Consider the following 24722-nt stretch of genomic DNA (forward strand, 5'->3'; position numbering starts at 1 on the left):
CACACTGCACTGTAACGGTGTAGATTTATTACACTTGTAAATAGTTTTAGAATAAAAAAAAAGAAAGAAAGAAAACAGTGACATTTAGTTTAGACATTGTTTTGAGACGTTAACTCCATTCCTCAGATTTCACATACACCACAAACTAAATGTTTAACAAAACAGGATCTGTAAGAGACAGCAGAATCCAAACGCTAGCCAGACATCAACCATATTTAAAATAAAGACATCACAAATAAATGCAACACACACACAGGATTGCTCTACATGTCAAAAACAGCTGGTGTCCGGTCTTTTGGGTTCCTCGGAGAAAACCTTGGTTCCATTTTGATAAAAGTCACGTTTGATTTGTATGTCTGTGCATCACAAGTTAAATTATATTACATCTTTCTCAATGGACATACAGTACTTTGGGAGAAACAAATATAAAGTTTCTTCTGATGCACACAAGAGCCTGTTTTAAAACTCAAAACTATTGTTACACATGTATTTTATCATGTGAAAATACTCCGTATCATTAGATCAGATGACAATCCATTGTTTAGATTTGTTACTTCTATTATGTTTCAATTGTTAATAAACATAACAGTGTAATGTAGTTCAAATTAGGGAAGAAGATAAAAAGAATAGTGCCTGTAATCTACACTTTTAGATTATGTATTGTTATGTTTTTTTTATATGATTTGATGGTCACATTTAATTTAATAAACAATGTGTCCTAAAGCTGTAAAGACTTGTGGCTGTGTTTAGAAGTACACTAAAACTCGGAGTCTGAAACAAAGCCTGTATTGCCTTCGAACTCTTAATAAAACTTTCAAAGCTGGTAAACATATTAAAGTGAAATGCAATCTTATTTACAAAGCTAAATGCATGTAATGTGTATGCAAAACATGATTAGGCATTTCAAGACACCAGCAGATGAGACGCAACCAGCTCCGTCATTTAAGAATTCGTTATTAGTTAAGAAAGCAGGCTTTACTGGACTCGTACGCTGTCAGACGTTCAGATGCAATTATACGAATGAAAGCAGGTGTAGCACACTGCTCATATGTGCAGATAATAGCTCTGAGTGAGAACGGAAAGCTGCAAAGAATGAGATGTTATAAAATATCAGCATAGAAAAAACAACTACAATAAATTAGTGAACATGCCAGTTAGATATATAAAATCTACCATGTCTATTGTCATAAAAAATGTGAAAGATAAAGAAATATCAAAACAGAAACGAGGAGTTTAGAGTGTTTCTTGGTTAAATCTACATGTTTACGTAACGTAGCCATGTGGGGAACAAAACAAACCTGGAATATATAAAACTAGCCTGCACCGTATACTAATGAGTATATACGAGGTTCAGCGGTGTTGGAGTATCGACTGAGCCTCAGAAAGTCTTTCTCGGAGGAATGTAGCGGTCTGAAATCGTCCTGCTGAAGCTGGAGGTGAACGGAGAGGTCTGTGGTTAGCAGGTGTGCTCTCGTCTACGATTTGTTGGCATCTCTGACCTTCTGGATCTCCTGTTTGAGGAAGAGAAACCATGTGGAGCTTAGCGAGGGAAATATCCTCACAGATAGCGGTTATACAGGTGAAGGAAGACACCAGAGGGATTTTAACAGGACTATCTCATAGACTTTTTACAATAATTCTTTCCCCCCTAAAATTTAAGTAGAGGAAATAAATTACATTAGATGCACTGAATTAGGAGAGAAAATTGTGTAAATGAAAATGTCTAAATTCGGCTTTAGGGGCCGTTCACATATTGCGTCTAAAAATGCGTGGAAAAACTCTAGGAGCGCCGCTCTCTCATTTTTTTCCCACAGCTTTCGGACGCTTGTGCTTGTGCGGAAAATGGCTATCCGTATACAGATATGATCAGCTGTTCCTTCATCTTGGCTGAGCTTTCAACGTTGTTACAGGAAAGGATGAAGCTGATTGGTTGGTTCTTGTCACATGACCCGCTGTGCGCTTGCGGCATTGTAGAGCTGCGCAATTAACGGAATTTCTAATCGCGATTACAATTACAGATACGACAATAACGTAATCGTTCAAAGCGGCAATTAATCGTACAAAGTTCACTTACGTTATTCTGCCGGCTTTAGATGTGTTTTTTCTTTCTACGGATAATCTTAAGGGTTTTTGCATTGTTTTAATTTTAGTATGTTTTTTTTTTTTTTTAAAGAAGAAACCAATCCAATGTATAGTTGACATTTTAGGCTTAATAATATAGAAAAACAATAAACGTTCTTCAGATCTAAAAAAATGGATTCAAACAACGTTATAAACATCATTCAATGTAAATAGTGATTAATAATCGGAATTACAATTATATCCATAATTATTATATAACCATAATTGTTTTAGAATATTTAGATGGAATACATTATGGAAGCTTGTTTCCACCATGGAATAAAAAAAAGTGAAATATAATTGCAACGTATCTCACAATTCTGATTCTTTCTCACAACTGCGAGCTTATATCCCTTTTCTCTGAATTGTGAGATATAAACTTGCAAATTGGATTTATAAGTCCAATTCTGAGGGAAAAAGTCGGCTCACCACTGACATTTTCTCACAACTGCGAGTTTATATCCCACTATTCTGACTTTATAAATCACAGCCGTGCATATAAAGTCAGAAATGCAAGATATAAACTCGTAACTGTGAGATAAAAAGTCGCAATTATATTTCTTATTTTTCTGTCCCGTGCTGGTACGGGCTTCCGTCATACACTTCATTTGTTAAGAAATAAAAACAACAACAGAAAATAGAATGCACTATGGGAAAATAATAAATAAGCTATAAAATGCATAAGTGTTTTAAATAAATTTTTTTAAGTAAATAACTGGTTTTAACTGAAATATGTCTCTGTGTTTACCAGAGGATCGTCTATTAAAAAATGTAACTTCTCGCATCCTGATACTGTGACAGAGTTGTATTTTTGTGCATGTTTTTATACCATCAAAATCTCACACCATTCCACAATCCAAATTTTATGGGAGCAAGTATTTATCTTGACACTGGTGCTTTGCGTTCTGATGGACATTTACACTGGAAAATATTTACCTCAAGAACAGCATGTTTTAATTTCCCATACGCTACGTCAAGGTCATCATTGGTAATCACCACATCAAATAAACCCGGCTCTTTGCCTGAAATATGGGTATATGAAAGTTAGCATGCTATTCCAGATTTAAATCAAATATTTAATTAAAAATAATCCACATAGGAACGGACACTTACTTATTTCCATGTCAACTTTGGCTGCATGTAAACGCTTTTGTAAACTTTCCTCAGATTCAGTTTTTCTATCCCTTAATCGTTTTTCCTAAAGACATAACGTTTTAGATTAAAACGTGAAGAAGCGGACCATCTGGAGATGATTTACAGGATCTCTCACCAGGATTTCCATTGACGGAGGCTGGATGGACACATAGATGGGGTTGAGATCGGTTCTCTTGATGTTCTTCACTCCCTGCATGTCAATGTCCAGAATGCAGATCAGATTTTTGGCCTGAACAGCCTGAACAGCTGCTTTACTGTGAACGAGGCAAAGACAGTGTTAGTCACAATTCCACACATATTTCTGCATACATGCAGTATTTCTCTAGTTTGAACACAAACATTAGTGATGGGTGGTTTATGAATGAACTATAATAAACTAAAGACTCGGGAGGTAAACTAATCATTTATGGTACTCATCTTTGGCTACATTATAATTTCTAATTCAGAATATGATCGAGATAATGTAATATGATGTAATATTTAGTGGCAGTCAAATCAACTAAATTTTGATGAAATGAATTGAATGAGAGAGTCAGTAAAATGACCCAATCGTGACAACACTAACAAATGTGTTATCAAAAAAGTTAAAGATCAGGCGTTTGTGAACCTGTTCATGGAGAGCTGCTGTCCTGCAGAGTTTGGCTCCAAACCTTATTAACCCTCTGGTGCTGTTTGCTCAGTTTTGACTGAAAATTTGTGTTTTTTTGTAGATTTTTTTTTTTACGTAACTTGGTAAAGGTTTTGGCGCTTGCCATGTGAACACACAAACACATACCAAAAAAAAAAAAAAAAAATACACACACACACACAATACAAAAAAACAAAAAAAGGTTAAATGGTCCTGAAAACAAAAATAGCCACACTTGGAAATTAATAGGGAGTAAATTTCATCTAATGGAAACGTTTGGTACTGAAAGTGCATTTTTTGAGATATCAACCTCAAATTTAAAAAACACAACTTGTTTAGATATAGGGCTTTGATTTGCACACAGTTTGAAGGTAAAACATTTTATATTTCATATCAAATTTAAAAATAGTATTTTGTGCATTTTTCAGATTTCTTAAAAATTATTGTATGTATGCATATGAAGAGTTTATTTGCAAAAATAGATAACTTTTTTATTTAAAAAAATCATGTCTGTTATTATGTAATCATGTTGTTTTTATTGTGTTAGTTAGCTGTAATTTTTTTGTTATTTTTTAACCTAATCAAAATAATCCAACTGCAGTTTGATTCATTTTGATTAATTGCAAATGTACAATGAAAAAACATGATTTTTGATATTTTCTTCAGTAATAATCTTCCAAGTGTCTTTTAAAAAAAAAACAAAAAAAATTTTTTAAATGAGATGAAACTTAAGTTTGTGCTCCAAAGCATTCAAGATTTATGGGAAATTAATTTTTCAGGTCAATGCTCAAAACCATTAACAGGCAATAAATGGATCTTAACTATTCCATAAATAAAATTTAATACCATAAAATCCCCTAAAAATACAAAATGTGAAATAAAAAAACATTATCAAGTATTTAATTGAAATAAAAAAACATCCACGCAGGGTCAACCCCACCTGAGTCAGCTAATCAAGGTCTCGAAAATTCCAGTAAAGTGTGTTGCAGTTAAACTCTGCAGGACACCCCCGTCACAAAACCATTCAGAAACGGCAAAATCTTTTTTAGAAATGATATTAGTATCAAAAGAAGGATGTCAGCGATGCACCTTCACATATAAACACAAGACTCTTTATGAGGAGGACTGTACCTTGTTCCATACATGTTCCCTGAAAATTCAGCATTTTCGATAAATTCACCATTTGCTATGGCTGCCTTCATCACTTCCCTGGAAACGTAATGATAGTCTGAAAAAAAGATGATATGTGTGTCAGTATGGCGATCATTAAAAACACACACAAACCCACATGTCACGGAGAAGAAACAAAGCCAAACAGCCATTCTGATTTTTTTAATCGCTATTATGTCACGTGCTTTTACGTAACAGTTTATGTAACAGCAGTGGCTCTGGGCATGCAACCAAAAGCGTGAATATTATTGTATAAAAAAAATGATTGCACTCATGTGAATGTTTATGTTGGCCTGAACAGTCACATAAACTGCTGTTCACTCAAATTAAAATGTTTAATTGTCTTGAACAGGCCTTAAGATTTGATCCTGTTGTACTAGTCGTGTCATTTAATGCTTGCTGGGTTTGGTTCAGAGAAGATAATGCAAAAGATATTTTCAGAAGCACCCAAGATCAAAGCCTAACCTTTGCCTTCCTCCTCTCCTGGACGGGGGCTTCGCGTCGTATCTGGTAAAAGATTGTTCTCGGTTATTTTAATTTTTCTGGTATCCACTTAAGAACAGCATTTGTGCTTGAGTGTGTGACTCACGGGAAACGCTGAAGCCAAATACACCCTCAAACTCCGTGAGCAGCTTCTTCAGCAGAGTGCTTTTGCCAGCTCCAGACGGTCCGCTCATCACCACAGGCCTCGGTCCAGCCATCGCTGCACCAGACACACAGAGAACACACCTTCAGAATAAACTCACTTTCACTCCCTTACCAAACAAATCACAAAGTACTGATCTGCTTCTGAAAGAAGAATCTTAAGCTCACCTCAGCTCCATTTATACGATCAAAAATACACTAAAAACTTTAATATTGTAAAATATATTGTTAAAAATGACAATGTGATCAAAGCTGAATTTTCAGCATCATTACTCCAGTCTTTAATGTCTAATATGCTGATTTGCTGCTCAGTTATTATTGTTTCTCAATTATTAATAGTTCTTAATATTATCAATGTTGAAAAATTGTAACAAAACAAACAAAAAAAAAGATACACTTTTATCAGGATTCTTTGATGAATAGAAAGTTCAAAAGAACAGCATTTATTTAAAACAGAAACATTATAAACGTCTTTACTGTCACTTTTAATCAATTTAATGCGTCTTTGCTGAATAACTGTATTAATTTATTTTCTTTTTTTAATCTTACTTGCCTCACAAACCCTTGATTGTTGAATGTCACACAAGCATTTCATAAAAACAGCACAAATGTTTCAAATGTTGGCTGCTGAGGATTCAGCTTGGCTGTTAAAGGAATAAATTACATCTGAAAATAAATTAAAACAGAAGACAGATCTTTTAAATTGTAATTATATTTTACAATATTACATGTTTTACTTTAATTCTGATCAACTAAATGCAGCCTTAGTGAGCATAAGACACGTCTTTTTTTTTTTTTTTAAATCATATTTTAAACATATGTAACTATATATAAGGGTGGACAGGGATGTTTTTTCCTCAACATGTTCCAGCAGGCCTGGAGCAACAGCTCGTTAGCTCTGAATGGCGGTAATTAGATCAGATGAGGCATGCATTTAATGAGTGTGATAGTGGAAAACTACAGATCCTGTACTGAGTCATTACATTCAGCTGAACCAATAACCTACCAATCGGCATGCATTTAATGAGTGTGATAGTGGAAAACTAAACACACACACACACACACACACACACACACACACACACACACACCACACACACACACACAGAAGCAATTAAACTTTTTTTTTTTCTAAAGAAAATCAATTAAGAAACTGACATGCTAGTGATAATGTCAATGGTGTTTCTTTCATAAAACTTCTAGATGTTATGTCTTTTTTCTAGACGTTATCCATGTTTTATTTCTCAGTGACATGCAGCAAACAAACAATAAAGGATTTCAAGATTTAAAAAAAGGTATTCAGCAGTTTACACACTTCAGGCAGTCACACAAAAGGAAGAATGGAAAGATAAAGAGCTAACACATGGGATTAACTGATGCAGATCATCTTTTTCTCTCTTTATAACATTATGTCTCGTAAGGAGCAAAATATCGAGGCCCCTTTAACCAGTTTGGATGCGTTTCTTTCTAATTGGTCAAGGACCCTAATTCATTTTATGACTAGTAGCTTATGATTCCATTATAATGTTGAAATTCAGACAAGTAATGAGTTTACATTTACATTATTATATGAAATCACCTACAACAGTCAGCCATTGAACACTATAAGCCTAAAAAAAATGCTTAATTTTCTTTCAGGTACACCTTTTATTATTATTATTGTTATTATTTATTTATTTTTATTTATTTACTTTCATTTAACTAACACACTTCTAAGAATGAATGTTCAATAACAAGTAAATAAATAAACAAACAATCATGGGTGTTGCCTACACATGATAATTATTTAAATAATCATGCATTTTTAAAAAAAAATTAAAATAATTTCATGAATATCAAGAACTTTTGTTAGGGTTAATCCATTTGAGCATATTCATAAAAAATTTTCAAGAAAAAAAAAAAATAAATACTAAAGCCTGGGGAAAATAAATGCAGAACATGTTCACATAGGACACTATTAATATGACTACATGCATGAAACCATTCAGAAAGATTTGGGCACAAATGGGTTAACTGCCAATACTGCTCTCCTTAGTTTATATTTAAGCATTCAAACAATATTTCAATGCATTATTAATAACGAGAAGTAAATTTAGGTCACAATCCAAGCTCTGTATTTGTATTGCTTACCTTGCTCAAGTGTTAACGTGTGTAAATGAAACTGAAACACGCAGAGTGCTCCGTGTGATCTGAATGTTTGCGTGTGTGCCTGCAGATAACATCAGCTCAGTGGAAACCAAACCCATCAGACCCAGCCCAGCCTTCTTTACACCAGTTACTGCCATGCATCAAAACATTACAGCACACTGACTCAGCTCTGACAGCAGGGCTGCACGATTAATCGAACTTCTGTGGAAAACGCAATCGTTCAAAGCGGCAATTAATCGTTCAAAGTCTACTTATGTTATTCTGTGTGCTTAAGATGCACTTTTCTTTTTTTCTACATGTTATCTTAAGGGTTTTTCCCATTATTTTAATTTTAGTTTCAGTGTAACATTTCAATACCATTCATATTTTTACTTTTTTATCATTTTAAGAAGAAACCAATCCAATGTATAGTTAACATCCGAGGCTTAATACTATAGAAAAGCACTAAGACAGTTTATTTTCATATAAAAATACGGCATGCAGTTGCATCAAACAATGGTGTAAACTTCATTCAATGTAAATTGTGATAATCGTAATTAATAAATCGCAATTACAATTTCAAGGGAATAATCGACAATTATGATTTTTGTCATAATCGTGCAGCCCTAACTGACAGACACAAAAAAAACACCATCACTTCTGAATTATGATATTTCCCATTGAGCCACTGAATTATTCAAAGAATGCATAAATTAATTCAAATAACTTTAAGCTACAAAAAGGCGAGTCAATGTCACAAAATAGCTCACACTTCAGTCCAAAATCAGAATGAAAAGAACAATTACTTTGCATTCAGAACTGCTTATTTTTAGAAAAATCCTTTTATTTTTAATTTCTCATTGCAATATTATTTCTTGACAATTAAACGAGTATCTACACTATCAAATCTATACCATGCAATGCTGATTTTTATATTTTATGTTTACACTATTCACCACACATTTACACACTTTGTTTTTCCTCCTTTTTTAAATACTGTATGGCATATTTTGTTTGTTCAGGACTCATCATTCATAATTATGTCAGTCTGAACTCTATTTCAGCTCTATCCGTATCTGTATGACTGCGGCACTAGACCACTCTCTCCATGAAGAGGTATTCTGAGATGTAGAACTCACTAAAGACAAGTGTTTACAGTTTGCATCAGTCTTTGAGCTATAACAACTTCATCATTTATTCACCCTCATGTCTGAGGTTCTTTCTTCTGTTGAACACAAGAGAAGACATTCTGAAGAATGTTCCTAACCAAACACTTGATGGTACCCATTGACTTCCACAGTATTTCCCCCATACTATAGAAGTTAATGGGTACCAGCATTCCTCAAAATATCTTCTTTTATTTTCAACAGCAGAATTTTTGTGTAAACTATCCCTTTAAATACTAATAGGTCCTTTCCTTTACTAAAATAAAAACAGTCAGCAAGTCTAAAACCTTTTAAACATTAAATCTCCTAATCAAGTCATTTGCAAAGCATGCTGGGAAATAGATATCAACTGCTTAATTTTTTTAATTACTTCAACTTATTAAATAAATTTTAAATTACACCCATATTAAGTTAATTTAATAATCAATTCATTATGTATTAATTATAATTATGTTAACAGAACCTATTAAAATAAGTACTTTACTTAAGCTCTATTTACTTTGGAGTAATATTTCTTTACATGCATTTAATCTTAAATGAATGCTTTGTGTACTTTATCCACCAGTGCATGTAACTATTAAACAGCATCACAAAGCACGACATCTAACGTGACAATGCAAAATCCTAAAATGGCATTTAAATGATGATTAATGATTTAAAATAGCCTCGCGTCTTATTCCAGCGAGCGCTGAGGTGAGGTCTCCGAGCAAACACAGCTGCGAGTGACATGAGGCACTTGAAGGTAAAGGGTTTGAAGTCCAAACGGCTCTTTTTCAGAGCCACGGGTCACAGGACAGCGTTTCCATACACACTGAATTCAAGCGAGCTGCATAATTCACCACAGCTGGATGTCACACTACATTAAAAACAGCTGGAATCACACGCAAGCGACAACATCATCTGATTCAATAAAACCGTCCGAGCCTCTCCATCACAAGCGGTCACGAGATGTCTAATTAAACACACACTCATAATAAATGAGCTTCACGTGTGACTTAATGCAAGTCATCCGGTGCGACCTCTCGACATGTGACCAGTTTGGGCCGGCGTCAGTCAGAGATAAGAGATGCGCTACATTTCAAAGTCTTCAAGGTCACAAGATGATTTCTCAAAACTCAAACAGATGCTTCCTCGTTTCCTTGCTCCTCAGTCCTTCAGTCCGGGACCCATACACTGATCTTAAAGGACACTCTCAGTTCTCTTACCACACTGAGAGGACGCTTCCTGAGGCGCTGAAGGAGCATTTGTTCATGTCACAATCATTTTAACATACGTTTCACCTTTGCGGTTCAAATAAACCTTATATTTGACATATATTTCAACAGGGCATCTTGCTTTTTTAACCCTCATGTTGTGCCATTTTGACCTAGAGAGGATTTTTATTTTTTTCCTGAAAATACCAGTTAATGTTATTTCATTGGACTAAAGATTGCTGACTCTGATTGCACGGGGTATAACATGTCCCTAAAAAATGTTATTTCATTGGACTGGGATACCCCCACCTTATCACACTTGTGCTGTTGACTGGTCTACAAAAAAAAAAGAAGAAAAAAAAAAAATAAAATTGCTTGCAAGTTTCACATTATACTGTATTATCACCACATCTTGGATTCAGTTTATTTATTTTTTTCAGCTAATTTTTTTTTATCAATTAGCACAGGTTTTTAAATCGTCAATGATCTGAGCATGCACATCAGTTATTGAGGAAAAAAAATTGAGAAAAAAAAAAGGCCTATTTTGTGGATATTTCTGGCAATATTCATGAACAGAGGGTGCATAAGCTCAGATCACTGAATTTTCAGGACTTCCAGCACAGAACAAGGGTTAATCTAGCTCTTACAAAATTTCCTAAAAAAACAAAACCTGAAGGACACAAGGACAGAAATCCCTCAAGTGATCAAAAGTATAGTCCTGTAATTCCTCTGTGCTCAGCTTCATCCCCACATCTTATTTAGGAGGAGAAGTCAGGCTGACAATATGCATTGTTAAAATACATTTCTGTTATATTAAATTAGAAAAATGCAAACCAGAAACGTTTTCACGAGTAGTTTTCGAGTATTTTGGACATCCGCGTGCAGCTTCTATATTTTCAAACCCAACTATAAATAAATCTATCCATGCACGACTCTGTATTTACACTCTGTACACTAAATACTAGCTTGCACAGTGCATCACATGTATTACATGCATTGGGTTAAATAAAAATGCAGTAAGTTTAATTCGAAACATACCGAACGTGATGAATAAAACCAGCTACGAGAATAAAAAAAGCATCAAATTAAATCACAATAGCACTTCATAACTTCTTTACTGTATCATGATGCAACTGGCGACCATCACATATGATTTAAAGCTATAGCTCGTTTAAACTCACCTGAAAAAAACCTGGAGATAAACCTCACATACATTGGGGAAAACCAGACCAAACACGAGGAGAATGTCTTTCTCCCTTCGCTTATAATCTTCCTCTCTCGCTCAGGTGACTGGTTTTCGCATGAGAGCCATTACTGGTGCCTCGATTGCGTCATCAGCAGGCGACACGCATCTCGCAGATCTTTAGAACATCCGCGTTCTGATTCTGAACCCGCTCCGAACGGCACATGATGTTGACATCACACATTCTTATACAGGAACACGCACGATTTAAAAAGAAAGAATCGTTTTTGTCACGTCGTACTGAATAGAGCGGAGTCGAACAGATAGTATTCGTGGTGATTAAAAAAAGCGCTTCACGCCGGATTTATAAAATAAAGGCAGGCGGTTTCCCGGATGTTGTGGTAAACTAAGGCCTGGGTCTTCTACTAAACACGTGTATAACATCTCTGCGCGCTTTTAGGAGGCTGAAAGTGTGTCTGGGTGAGCAGAAGTCATGTTCGGCTCGTCGAGATCTGGAGGGGTGAGGGGGGTCAAGACCAGTTCAACTGGGACGATGTGAAAGTGGACAAACACAGAGAGAACTATTTGGGTGAGCATCGATCGCGCTAGCAGCGCTAGCCTCGGCTAGCAACTCAGTGTGATCTATACGTTAAACAATCACCAAACATGCGATTGTGTTCATATAAGCACGACTTATTTTGCACTTTACACACTTGAATTAATTAATAGTATATTATTATAGTTGGAGTTGATGTTTTTTGTTTGTGTTTTTTTTTTGTAGGTGTGGTGGTTTTAGTTTAAGTTAAAAACATATAGAGTACGCTTATGGGAATGGTAGTTGTGAGTAGACGTGTAACGTTAGTTTATAATGTCTTCTGGGGTGACGCTGTGTTAAAGTCTCTTTGCAGAATTAAGTTTCCACATCTGTAGTGTAAACGCAGAATTTCCTACCTTTCTGCTTGGCGGGATCTCTCATTACAGCGTCTGCTTGTTGTGTGTGTTGGACGCAGCGGTGGGTTTTGTAGGTGTAGACGTGTTGAACTCTCTAGTTTAGGGACCAGAGTGGTACTCTACAGATCCTACTATGGCGGAGGCTGCGCTTCTGAATATTAATGAGGTTTTGCGGGCGTTGCGTGGTAACCGCCTTCAGGATTCAGCCTAGAGCGCGTGCGTAGCTCATTAATATTACTGAGCGCGGGCCAGGCCTATGAATATTTAATATGCCGTGTTGACGTCAGTGAGGCCTACTGGGCAAATGTTACGCAACCTGTTTAATATTCATGAGAAACCCTTTTTTTTTTTTCTATTCATGAGAAACTTTGTTGTGTGTTTTTTTTTTTTTTTTCCAAGACATCCAACTGACCTTTTGTTTTATTTCAGTCAGAAGGTCAGTGTCAGTCTGGTGTACTGATTCCTCACTTCCATGCAGGGTTATTATTATAGTAAACTGAAACTAAAATTAAATGTTGTCTCTCAGTCAGAAGGTCAGTGTCAGTCTGGTGTACTGATTCCTATAAAAAATAATCGTTCAGCTGAAATAAGATATTCAAACAAGCTTTTTATTCAGCTAATTATAACATTTCTTATTATATATATACACAGATATATATATATATATATATATATATATATAATGTATGTGTATAAGATATATATATGTATATGTATGTATATGTGGATATATATATATGACAGCTAGTAGTTTTATAAAAACTAATCATGACAGCTAGTAGTTTTATAAAAACTAATAGATTTTATAAAAACGAATACATTTTATATATATATATATTTCAATATCTGTTTGTAGGACTGTATTATGATAATTTCATGACTGTTAAGCAAATTTTCTGCTAAATTCTTATTGCCATAATGTAAATAAATATAATTCTCATTACAGGAATGCATGTTTTTTTTTTCTTTAATTAAAACTGGCATAAATGATTTTTATTTAATTAAATTTTGCATGAATCAATGCAGTACAACCAATTTTACAAGAATCTATTGATAATATAACATTTTTCAACATTACAGTACTGATAATAAGATTGATGTTCAGGAAAATGTGTCATGGTCCTGATGGTCATATGTTTAAATATGATGAAAGATGATCTAAACGTGTTTTTAGCAGGTTGTGTTAGATTTACCCTGTGTGGTCCTGTGTTGATGTTTGTTTCAGGGAATTCTCTCATGGCTCCGGTTGGCCGGTGGCAGAAAGGGAAGGATTTGTCATGGTACGCCAAAGATAAGAAGGGCGGCGTGCCTCTGTCTAAAGAGCAGGAGATGGCAGCGGTACGTGAGGCCGAGCACGAGGCCATGCTAGCAGCACTGTAAGTCTGATTGATTCATCCGGGAAGTGCAGAAGAAAACCAGCAAACATCCTAATTGTTTTTGTATTTTTGTCTATTTCAGCGGTCACAAAACAATCAAGAGACAACCGACTGGTCTTACCAAAGAGGTTTGCATCTGTAAACATCCAAACAAGGACATTTCAGTGATTTGTAGCATCTCTCATCGCTGTTTCTGACGCGTGTGTGTCCTGCTGCAGGATCTCGCTGATGTGTGCCGGAGGGAAGGGGAGGCGGATGAACGGGACGTGGACCGGGTCTCCGGGCTCGGGAGCTCCAGGTAAAGCGTTCAGGACCAGTTTACGTGATCTGGACCTCTCTTTACCAGTTCAAGACACAGTAACGGTGTTTCAAGTGTCTTATTTATTAGGCTGATTCATGCTGGATTTTAAATATATAACACTTCAGAGGTTTTATCACGGTGTCAAACATCACAGTTTGGGATTCGGTCCCGCATTTTAACATCCGAAACTTTGCACGGTGTACTTCGTGGCATGAGTTTGAATATGAATGGGTTTTGTCCAGGGCTGGACAGAGAGGAGTGGTGCTTTCCAAGCAAGAAAAAGAAGCAGTAAAAATGGGTTTGCCGGTGTTCACGGTACGTAGACATTAATAGCGTTGATGCTGATTTGATTCTGAGAATGTGTCATGGTTTGAATATTACAAGCACCGTAAATCACTGATCTTGATTTACTCTCAGCATCACAAAGCTGACAGACCACAAGAAGCCAGTAAGAATCCCGAGGAGGCCGACAGAGCCGATAAAGAGGATAAAAGGTACAATATACTGCATTTGTGTTTGTGTGGGGTGTCTTTTATGGCCAAACATAACATTTTGAAACGTGGAATAGAATAAATATGAGAGTATAAAAACAGATACTGCTTACCAAGACCACGGTATCTAGTTGAGTGCTGATGTGAATTACAGATCTGACCGAAAAAAGAAGAGCAAAAAGGAGAAGAAAAGTAAGAAGGAGAAGGAAGAAAAAAGAGAAAAGCAAACACAGAAGCAGAAGTGACTCTTCAGGTTCAGACTCTGAAAGCTGCAGTAAAAGGTAAAGTGTCTATAGTTTGTTCATCCTGTAAACAGACTGTTGTAAGAGGTTTATAAATCGATGAACCTAGAGAATTAGATTTCCTTCTGTGAGGTATAAACACAGTTTGTTCACAAGAGGGCGCTGTAACACAATTATATTAGTTTTAGTTCATCTCATCTTTTAGTTGGTTTCTTTTCTTATTAGATACTCTTTTCGAAGAACTATGTTTGGTTTGAAGAAAATGATTACACTGTGGCTAAAATATTATATTATATTATATTTATTTACCTTAACATTAATACTCCAAAACAGTTAGCAAAATAAAAAAAGCACACAAATAATGGGTAAAATAGTCCAGTTTAATTGCTTTTATAATATCAAATACCCATTCAATTAATTTTCATGAACGTTTGAAAGATGAAAACGAAGATTTGATTTCTTCTGCTCATCAAGGCTGCATTTATTAGATCAAAAATACAGGAAAAAATGCAATATTGTGAAATATTATTGTGATGTAAAATAGCATTTTTCTATTTTAATATACATTAAAATCTAATTTATTTCTGTGATTAAAGCTGTATTTTCAGCATCATTTCTCCAGTCTTCAGAGTCACATGATCTTCAAAAACACTTCTAATATGATGATTTATTATCAGTGCTGAAAACTGTGCAGCTTAATATTTTTTTGGAAGCTGTAATACTTTTTTTCAGGATTCTATGATGAATAAAAAGTTCAAAAGAAGAGCATTTATTTAAAATAGAAACCTTTTCTAACAATATACACTACAGTTCAAAAGTTTGGGGGTCAGTAACTTTTTATTCTTTATTTTTTTGAGTGTGGTTTAAGTTTTTGTTATTTTTTTTTGTGTTAATTTTTTTTGAATTTTTTGAATTTTTTTATATTTTTTTTTGAATATTTCTATTTTGAATAAATGCTGTTCTTTTTAACTTTTTATTCATCAAAGATTCCTGAAAAAAGTATCGCAGTTTACAAAAATATATTTGGCAGTACAACTGTTGATAATTCTAATAATAAATCAGCATATTAGAATGATTTCTGAAGGATCATGTGACACTTTTATACTGGAGTCATGATGCTGGAAATTCAGCTTTGCATCACAGAAATACATTTTATTTTAAAGGATATTAAAATAGAAACTTTTACATTGTAATAACATTTTGCAAGATTACTGTTTTTTTTTTTTTTAATCAAATAAATGTAGCCTTGATGAGCATAAAATACGTTTTTTTTTATAATACATTACATGTCTTACTGATCCCAAACTTTTGACCGGTAGTGTAATATCACTAGTGGCTGGTGTGTGTGCAATTCCACTGAGAGACTTTCTGAATGTATAGAAGTGTCAGGAATATTTTAGAATGATTAATCGAAATTAGAAAAAAAAAATACCACGTAGAAACAGCGCATCCTTTTACAGGTTTGGAACGACATGGAGGTAAGTGATTAATGACACAATTTTCATTTTGGGGTGGAGTATCCCTTTAACATGTCTAAAAATAAATAATAAAGTAAAATGGCCTGTAGGTGGCAGCAAGTTACTTTCATAATGAGCGAGTAATTCAATAAATCATTCAAAACCGCTGATTGATTTAGGAAGGAAGCATGTGAACATCTGTTAAAACGCATCACTGAATCATTCACTCAGTCAGTTTGGATTCATTGATTGTTCGTGATGCTGGAGCATTTGACGGTAACGGATCGCCAGGGAAGCACATATAATGGTGAGAGTGACAGGTCTCCGTCACGTTAAGTTCTTACTCATTTTAAGCCACTAAACTATTGATGCTAAGATGGCTTTAAGAAAAGCACATACAATTAACAACCTCTGATCTATAATAGAGATTTATATAGATCAGTGGTTTCCACATATGTTTGTAGTTCTATGCAGTCAAGGCGGATGGTAAAGTGGTCTTTTAGCATCTCCATGTGGTCCAGTTTGGTATCACACATAGAGTTTTTTGTATAACAGCACTAAACAAATGCAAATTGTTATACTCACCTTATACACTGTAAATTAAGAAATTAAAAAATTAATTTTTACAGTTGAAAATTACTTTCTGGAATATTTTTCACACGTTCCTAGGTGTGTATATTCAGGATAATCTTGGAGTCTTAAATTGTCCTTGACCAAAAGACTTGCAGAAAATACAGCTTTGTGAGAATTATCCTCAAACTTAAACCAGAACTTGATAAAACATTGTTTCAAGCCTCTCAATTCTTATTTCTGTTTAAATGATCACTTTTCAGTCAGGGTTGAAGAGCTACAGGCATGTCATTTCGGGTTTGACTTGTGGGGGTGCTGGTTAAGGAGTATAATTTCTAATATTTGAATAGGTTTCTCTCGCTTTATGGATTATTTCCACTGAGCTTGTCCCAATCTAATAACCCATTAATCTAACAATGACCTATGGTCCCCTCAAACGGAACTAAACGTGATTGTCTAGGTGTGTTTTGTGCTCTCCAGGCGGAGAAAAGATCCCCGGGACCACCACGGTCCTAATCCATCAAGGAGCAGTCAGAGTGGAGCCGGAGCCCGTGACAGCCATTCAGGAGGGGGGCCAAAGGCTGACCACAGGCCCCTGACCCCCACTCAGCAGCACCGCCGCCGCCGGCACGACACAGACTCGTCCTCCGACGGCCCCCGCGCTGGTCGAGGCTCTGCGGCACAAAGCTACCGGCGGCGCCATGATAGCAGCTCAGACGACTGATGCCCCGCTTTCGCCCCTTTAACCACACCTCCTCACACAGAGAATGGATCCGATTGGCCTCTTTGTCAAACTCTGGAGAACTTAGGCCACAAGACAGCATATCCTTTTAAAGGCTGAATCTCAGGAAATCTGTCCAGAACATGTCTTGGGTCACATTTCCGCAAATTTTGGTTCAAGAAAATGCAGCTTGTTTTAGGCTATTAAAATTGACCATCAAAATTTTTGGCATCATTTTCCCCCAAAATACTAAAATACAAATGATTAATACACTGTTTGTTGTACGGAATTAGATTTAAATTTTAATAAAAAAAATTAATCAAAATTTGGAATGCCAAAAAACTTACAATTTGAATTGTGGGGTAAAATTAAGAAAAATGTCATGAAAATAAAATCACAATGCAAAAAATGTCGATAGTCCTAAATATAGGCTTTAAAATCTCATTTCTTGTTTTGTTTTTTTTCTTTGATTTTGAGGTGAAACGTAACCTGGACATGTTTTGCTCTTCGATGCATTAAGGGAAAACAGCAGACATGATCACTTTTTATTCTTGTATATGTTTAATTAAATAAACCATGTTTTTACGACATGACGTCATCGAATCATCAGTGCACCTCAAACTTTTTTAAAAATGATACTATTATCATCTGTGTGTAAACTATAAAAACGTGAATTTGTGAAAGCGGTGATGTCATGCGCATACATATTACATGTTTGCGTCATGTTTATTTACAGAGTGACATCGCCACCTACTGGCCCGGCATGCATAATAATGCGTTTTTAGTCAATTCGCAGATCTGTGTGAACAGGGTTATTTTGATGGCATCGTCTGTATCCAAAAAAAAAAAAAAAAACCATAAAGGAATAACTTTTTTTTAGCATGTTGTGATTACAGCAGACTAATGCGGATTTCTGAGTACATTACATTTATCTTGTAAGAGTGAACTTTACTGTCAGAATAATTAGCGTCATGTGTCCAGCCCTCTCAAAGCGTGAGTGCATTTCCTTCAGTAACTGTACTTTTTAAGGTTACATATTAGGAAATTTGTCCAAAACATGTCTTCATGACAATAAAGCTTTTTTTAGGCTATTAAAATTGACCATCAAACTTTTTGACATCATTCCCTTCAAAATTACTCAAATAAAATGATTGATAAGTAATCTTTTGTACAACTGTGCTTTAATTTGTGCTAATTCTGATTTTAGAAATCAATCTTTTATTACAGCAATCAGAAAATTTGGAATTACAAAAAACTATATAATGAAGCTTTGCAGTAAAATTTGTCATGAAAAAATCACAATGCAAAAACTGTTAATAGTTCTAAATACAGGCTTTAAAATCTAATGTCTTTTTTCCTTTTGATTTTAAAGTGAAATGTAACCTTAGACACGTCTTGGTCTTCGATGCATGGGGAGAAAACATCGTAAATATGACCTGATTATAGCAGACACGGTCATTTTTTATTCTTGTATGTTTAGTGAAATAAACCATGCTTTTACAGTGTGGTGTTGTCGAATCTCCAATGCACCTCAACACCGCAATCTTTCAAATATGGTTTCCTCAATCTGTTTGGTTCTTATTTTGAGTGTTGAATGTACTCCTGTGGCTATAATAGAGCGGAGTGTTTGCGTTTGCATTGAGTTCGCTGTGAAAGGCGGCGTTGTGTTGTCTGGCACCTAGGGCCGTGCGAGAAAAGAGCAAAGCGCAGACAAAAGACAAGTGCAAAAATCCAGACCCAGGGAAGCCCGAGTGCCACACACACACCCCAATCTGCTGGAGCAGCAGGAGCGGGCTGAACAAAAGCCACCCTGTAAGAGAGCAGCACCCTCCTTTTCCCACCATCACGCCCTCCCTGCCATGTATTACTGGCTCGGCTGCATCATCCATGGCAGCCTAATCGGGCCAAAGGAACGTTGTCTTTGTGAATGGATCATTTTGGTAATGTTGTCATCTGTACGTACAATATGTAAAGAAAATGTTTTTTTTAGCACATCGTGTAAACATAATGCACATCTATGACATATTTTTGTCCTGTTCAATGCTATGGTTATCAGGATGTCATTCATTGCAGTTTTGAGCGTGAGCGAGAGTTTGGTGACCCCTGCAATAGAGTGTTAACTTTCTAGACTAGAGGCTGTAGTATATACATTCAGAATTAATAATTTGTGAATTTATAGGGTAAGACGTTCCCCTTTCAGTTTATAATTTATTTCATAGATTGCTCAAAATCTCAACATATTTGATGGCCATTTTATCTGAATAGCATCAGTTGTGAGAAAATACTGATCCATGGCATATTACGAATAGGAAAGTTTTATTGTCTTTTTTGTTTGTTTTTAGATTTGTAAAATGTATAGTTTGTATTTTTAAGGGGAAAAAGGTGAAGTTAGACCTTTGGCGTAAGATGGGCCACCAGAATTGGCACAAACACCAGAGTGACATGTTATTAATATTACTAGATTATTATTATTTTTTAAATACTTACTGTAATTCACCGGTTATTATTCAGTAATCCCATGATTTAGATGTACATTTCAGACTTTTTCTACAGTGAAATCATTCCATTTGAATTCATAGTTAAAATATAGGCAATTACATACTATCTAAACATTCGTATTCCTGTGAAGAATAGTCATAGAAAGACATGTTTGTGATTGGCTACATTGCTCAACGCTGCAAAAACATGTTGTAAATGGAAAACCGTTGACGTTTATGAGAGATACTCATGAGAAAGCAGCAAGTTGGTACCAGTATACTACGGTACATAAAGGATGTTATCGTCACACTTCCAAGTAAATAAACTGGATTTTCTGGAATGAAAAAAAAAAGCCATTTTTAAGCCACTAATAACTGTAATTTATGACAAATTTTACATTATGCAATTTTGTTGTGGTACAGAATTGTTCATTTTCTCATAGTTTGTCATGTTGCAGGCTTTTTTTTGTGTGTTTTTCTTTTTTTTGTCCGAAGAGTGTAAAAGTGATAAAACAATTTCAACTAAACTACACAACCCTACATACAAAAGCAAGTTTCAGAAGGTACTTAGGTTTCAATTTAGCTTTAGTAGACCCTAAAAAGAGAAATTACAACTTTATTATAAGGTTTTGGACTGAGGATGATCATTTTTTTAAACTAATGTAAATTCTAATGTTTAACCATCATGTTAATTTATTTGTTTGAGTTATAAGCTAACTTGTTCAATTATTTAAGCCAATGCAGTCAAGATTGATTTCAGAGCTGCTTCAGAATAACAAGAGGGCAACAGTAAGTCCAGTTATACCATCTTTAATTACAGTGCATTTCTGTCAAAATGTAAAAAAACATAGGTTAAGAGTCACACTATAAAACAATTTGCTAAGAGATTCACATCATTTTAACACAAAGTAATCAGTGTCTACCAAATTAGAGGCTAATTGGGAAAGAGAGAGAAAAAGATAAATAATAAAGTCACTTTTAAACCACCATCCCTAAAATTGACCAGGAAGTTTGTTAATCTGAAACGCAAGTCTGTTTACCGTAAAGGCACCACAGATAGTTTTGGTGTGAAAAATAACTTATGCATGCACAACAGTCCAAAATATGAAATAGAAAGTAACACTTAAACAGTGCGTCAAAACAACATGGATGCATGTAAAACCAATGTTTCAGTCACCCAAAAATAAAATAAATGCATTATTTTGCATATAGAAATATTTTTTAAATATGCCTATTTTTGTAAAACAATTCCATTTAAATTGTCACATTGTTTTCATGAAACAGTACCCTTAAAAATGTTTTACTCTACCCTACTACAAACCTTGACTAACCTGAGCCACACCAACATTTCTCCCACAAACTCACAACGAAACATCTGTTGTGTTTTGGGAATCTCATAACAGAAAAATATGTTCTGTGGCTCCTAAAGCATCATGACAGTAAAGCTAGAGGTCACTTCAGCCTTCGCTGAGATTACAGTGTGATCGTTTTTGGTTTGTTTTCCTCAAAACTGAACCGTTATATGTGCAGGTAGTGTCTGATTTCCTGTACTCCGTTCAAGACAAACATAACAGCTTCGTTTACAGTACATCTATTATGAGCACAATAAAATAATTCATGTGCAAAATTCAAATGAGTCCTGACAGAGTTTGCAGAAGCGCCGTTCTTAAAACTCTCTCCAATGACTCGAACAATAAGAACGGGAAAAAAAGACTAAATCTATTTTGGATAAAGGTGCTCAAAGAGCTGTCTCCCAACAAAAACTATTTACATTAAAACAAGAAAGCAACACTTTGACAGTGTTCTTCATGCTGTACGGCCATATTCTTCTGTGTTAATGGGGTTTGAAATGAGCCGTTTGTTTAAAAGAGTAAAGCAAGTGTTGAGAATATCGAACGAAGGAAGATCAGTACAGTGAGGTCATTATTTCTGTTTTTTCAGTTGACTGGACAACCAGTCGAGTCCTTCATAGAGGCCGTCGCCGCTTGTGGCGCAGGTGGCCTGAATGTACCAGTTCCTTTGCCGGAGCGAATGCAGCCCCAGCTTGTCTGTGATTTCTGCAGCGTTCATGGCGTTCGGTAGGTCCTGTGGGATAAACACATTGTCAAATGCGTAAGAACATACAACTGGACAGAAGTGCATGTAGTCAGCTGAAAGCTGCTAGCACCTGTTTGTTGGCGAACACGAGCAGAACCGCTTCCCTGAGCTCATCCTCAGCCAACATCCTCATCAGCTCCTCTCGCGCTTCATTCACACGCTCTCTGTCGTTGCTGTCTACCACAAAGATCAGACCTAAAAAAAAAAAAAGAGGCAGATTTAATGAGTCATATGACGTTGCTAAAAATAAAATTATGTTGTGTATTTGGCGTAATGCGATGTGTTTATGTGGTTTAAGGTTCAAAAAACACATTATTTTCCACATACTGTACATTATTGTTGCTCCTCTGTGCCCTGCCTTCTGAAACGCGTCAAATTTTTACAAAGCTCATCAGTCTGAAAAGCAAGGTGTGCTCTGATTGGCCAGCTATCTAGTGCGTTGTGATTGGCTGAATACCTCAAGCGTGTGATGGAAATGTTACACCCCTCACTATATAGTGATGTCCTGGCGCGACGAGACAAAAATCAATAAAATTATTACAAACCAGGCATTTGTTGCATCTAGTAGGGACATAATTATGGCTTATAGTGACTTATACTGTGTTTTTATGTGTTGCACATAACGCCGCGTAAACATAAAACCGTGTCTGCATTTGTGATCTGAGAAACGACAAACAAGCGCTACTCTGCGCTGCTCAAAACTCACGTTTGAATCATCAGTGGCAAATTCTTTTAATATGAAAACGTACTTACAGGTTTTAAGTCAGAACAGTCGCCATTGTACGTTCAGGAAACAGTCCTCAGTTAAATGCACAGCACACATCTGAATATTTGTGTTAAACTGTTCTGGAACAGTGTTGAAATACAACTTAACCACTGATTTCTAGTCATGTCCTCTTTTGGAAGAACAAACAAAGTAGTTTCGCTTTCACAACGAAACACACAATGTCTCCACAACATGCTGCCGGCAACAGAGAGAATAAAAGTTACGTCTTCTTTCTTTGAGTGAACATCTGGGCGGCGTTATGCAAATCTTCCCACACAGTGATGTAGAAGTGGTGGCGTGTTTAAACGAGGCGTTTTAGGAGGGCCTGGACGAGTCTTAACTTTTATAAAGAATATCTCTTTGGGTTTGAGACTTTAGTCTTTGCAACTTTAGGGATCTTATCCATTCACGAACAGCTTGTTACACTCCAAAGAGAAATGAAAACTTGAAATTGCATCATATGACCCCTTTACTGAACTGGTGTGAGTGACTAAAAGGGCTAAAAATGGAACTCACAACACAACATTTTATATAATGACCGCTTTATATTTTATTCCAGGCACAGCTTAACTATAAAGCCAAAATTCAAGGTATGAGGCCAAAAAATGCCACTGTATTGGTTTTTGTCTTATATTTATATCATATGTAGTTTAGTAATATCACATGAGCAACAGTGCTGTTTTTTTTCTTCTTGAATATCTGCATGACTGAATAAGTTCAGTAAACAAGAAGTTAATGTTGTGTTAGATTTTAGGCACAATGTTGTCTCGATATCGATCAATTACAATAGCTCCAAACAAAGATGCAGCAGAACTTTTGTGCATCTCCAAGCAACACAGCTGTGTTTCGTTACTGAATGAATCCACGTTTTTAACGAATCGAGTGAGCCAGTGATTCAGTGACTCGTGTTTTGGTGTAAACGGCCATCAAGACAGTCACTGTGCTTTGTTTCTGAATGAATCAGCTGTTCGAACGAATCGATTAAAATGTTTAATACCAATAAATAAAAGGTTGTTCTGATATCATTCATCAGAATATCTCTTTTCATATCCCTAAAAATTTCCAGATTTTTAAGTCTTCTTGCAGACACTCATTTTAAGTGGTATTTAGTCAACTACTGTGGGGCTCGAAAGTTTGGGAACCCCTTGCAGAATCTGTGAAAATGTGAATAATTTTTAAAAAATAAGAGAGATCATACTAAATGCATGTTATTTTTTTATTTAGTACTGTCCCAAGTAAGATATTGTACACAAAAGATGTTTACATTTATTCCACAAGACAAAAAAAATTGCTGAAATTATTAAAATAAGCCCATTCAAAAGTTTGTGAACCCTTGGTTCGTAATACTGTGTTTGGTTCCCTCATGATCCATGACTGTCTTTCTGTTTTGTGATGGTTGTGCATGAGTCTCTTGTTTGTTCTGAACAGTTAAACTGAGAACTGAGGGGGTGAAAACTTTTGAACCCGATGAAGATGGCCAATTTTTATTTTTTTGTTGTTGAAATATATTTTTTTTGCCCTTCGTAAGCAACAGAAGATACTTGTATGTTTCCCGGAACACAAATTAAGTACAATTTACCTTCATCTGCAAATTCCAAAAGTTTTCACACCCCGGCTCTTAATGCATCTTGTTTCCTTCTGGAGCATCAGTGAATGTTTGAACCTTTTTAATAGTTGTGTTTGAGTGCCTCAACTGTCCTCAGTGTGAAAAGATGTATCTCAAAATCATACAGTCACTGCTGGGAAAGGGTTCAAATATGCAAAGATGCTGGAAAACTGAAGAATCTGCAGGACCTTAAAGATTTTTCTGAAGAACAGTTCTCAGTTTAAGTGTTTAGAACAAACAAGGGACTCATGCACAACCATCACAAAACGGAAAGACAGT

The 24722-nt window shown here is 35.5% G+C and overlaps 3 protein-coding genes across 7 annotated transcripts in view; 1 reads left to right on the top strand and 2 right to left on the bottom strand.

Annotated features, from left to right (window-relative positions):
• Nucleotides 1-7: 7 nt before the first annotated feature.
• Nucleotides 8-12496, bottom strand: LOC109095024 (guanylate kinase-like). Of its 4 annotated transcripts, none has more exons than XM_042769641.1 (8): nucleotides 12340-12496; nucleotides 5664-5777; nucleotides 5540-5581; nucleotides 5036-5132; nucleotides 3392-3530; nucleotides 3235-3319; nucleotides 3058-3143; nucleotides 8-1511 (listed from the first exon to the last, which is right to left on the bottom strand). In XM_042769641.1, exons 1-8 carry the CDS (start codon nucleotides 12362-12364, stop codon nucleotides 1476-1478), a joined length of 624 nt encoding a protein of 207 aa, XP_042625575.1. In that variant the 5' UTR covers nucleotides 12365-12496; the 3' UTR covers nucleotides 8-1475. The 4 variants fall into 4 exon arrangements, with proteins under 4 accessions (XP_042625575.1, XP_042625574.1, XP_042625577.1 ...); XM_042769640.1 differs by lacking the exon at nucleotides 12340-12496 and adding an exon at nucleotides 11387-11558; XM_042769643.1 differs by lacking the exon at nucleotides 12340-12496 and adding an exon at nucleotides 7850-8032.
• On the top strand, nucleotides 11633-21271 carry ca2h1orf35 (chromosome A2 C1orf35 homolog). The gene is given in 10 exon segments (XM_042769636.1): nucleotides 11633-11909; nucleotides 11912-11977; nucleotides 13565-13715; nucleotides 13798-13843; nucleotides 13934-14013; nucleotides 14259-14331; nucleotides 14434-14510; nucleotides 14662-14713; nucleotides 14715-14788; nucleotides 17257-21271. Coding segments are annotated over 10 exon segments (891 nt in total). The 5' UTR covers nucleotides 11633-11881; the 3' UTR covers nucleotides 17501-21271.
• The window catches only part of LOC109095599 (ADP-ribosylation factor 1-like), a 6983-nt gene continuing 3029 nt past the window's right edge, over nucleotides 20769-24722 (bottom strand). For both annotated transcript variants that reach the window (XM_042769652.1, XM_042769654.1), the window contains exons 4-5: nucleotides 22142-22266; nucleotides 20769-22059 (exon numbers count right to left, since the gene is read on the bottom strand). In XM_042769652.1, the coding sequence (XP_042625586.1) occupies nucleotides 21898-22059; nucleotides 22142-22266 (287 nt within the window). In that variant the 3' untranslated portion in view covers nucleotides 20769-21897. The remainder of the gene's footprint in view (nucleotides 22060-22141; nucleotides 22267-24722) is intronic.

Source organism: Cyprinus carpio, chromosome A2 (assembly GCF_018340385.1).
Source record: "Cyprinus carpio isolate SPL01 chromosome A2, ASM1834038v1, whole genome shotgun sequence".
Taxonomy (NCBI): Eukaryota; Metazoa; Chordata; class Actinopteri; order Cypriniformes; family Cyprinidae; genus Cyprinus; species Cyprinus carpio.

Bases quoted from the DNA above. Each gene is read 5' to 3' on its own strand.
- LOC109095024 (XM_042769640.1), bottom strand. From the start codon at position 11,420: ATGTATGTGAGGTTTATCTCCAGGTTTTTTTCAG. The intron at 5,778-11,386 runs GTGAGTTTAAAC...TGTCTGGTGCAG, and splicing joins TATCTCCAGGTTTTTTTCAG to CGATGGCTGGACCGAGGCCT. The intron at 1,512-3,057 runs GTAAATATTTTC...TTCCTCAAACAG, and splicing joins TAAAACATGCTGTTCTTGAG to GAGATCCAGAAGGTCAGAGA.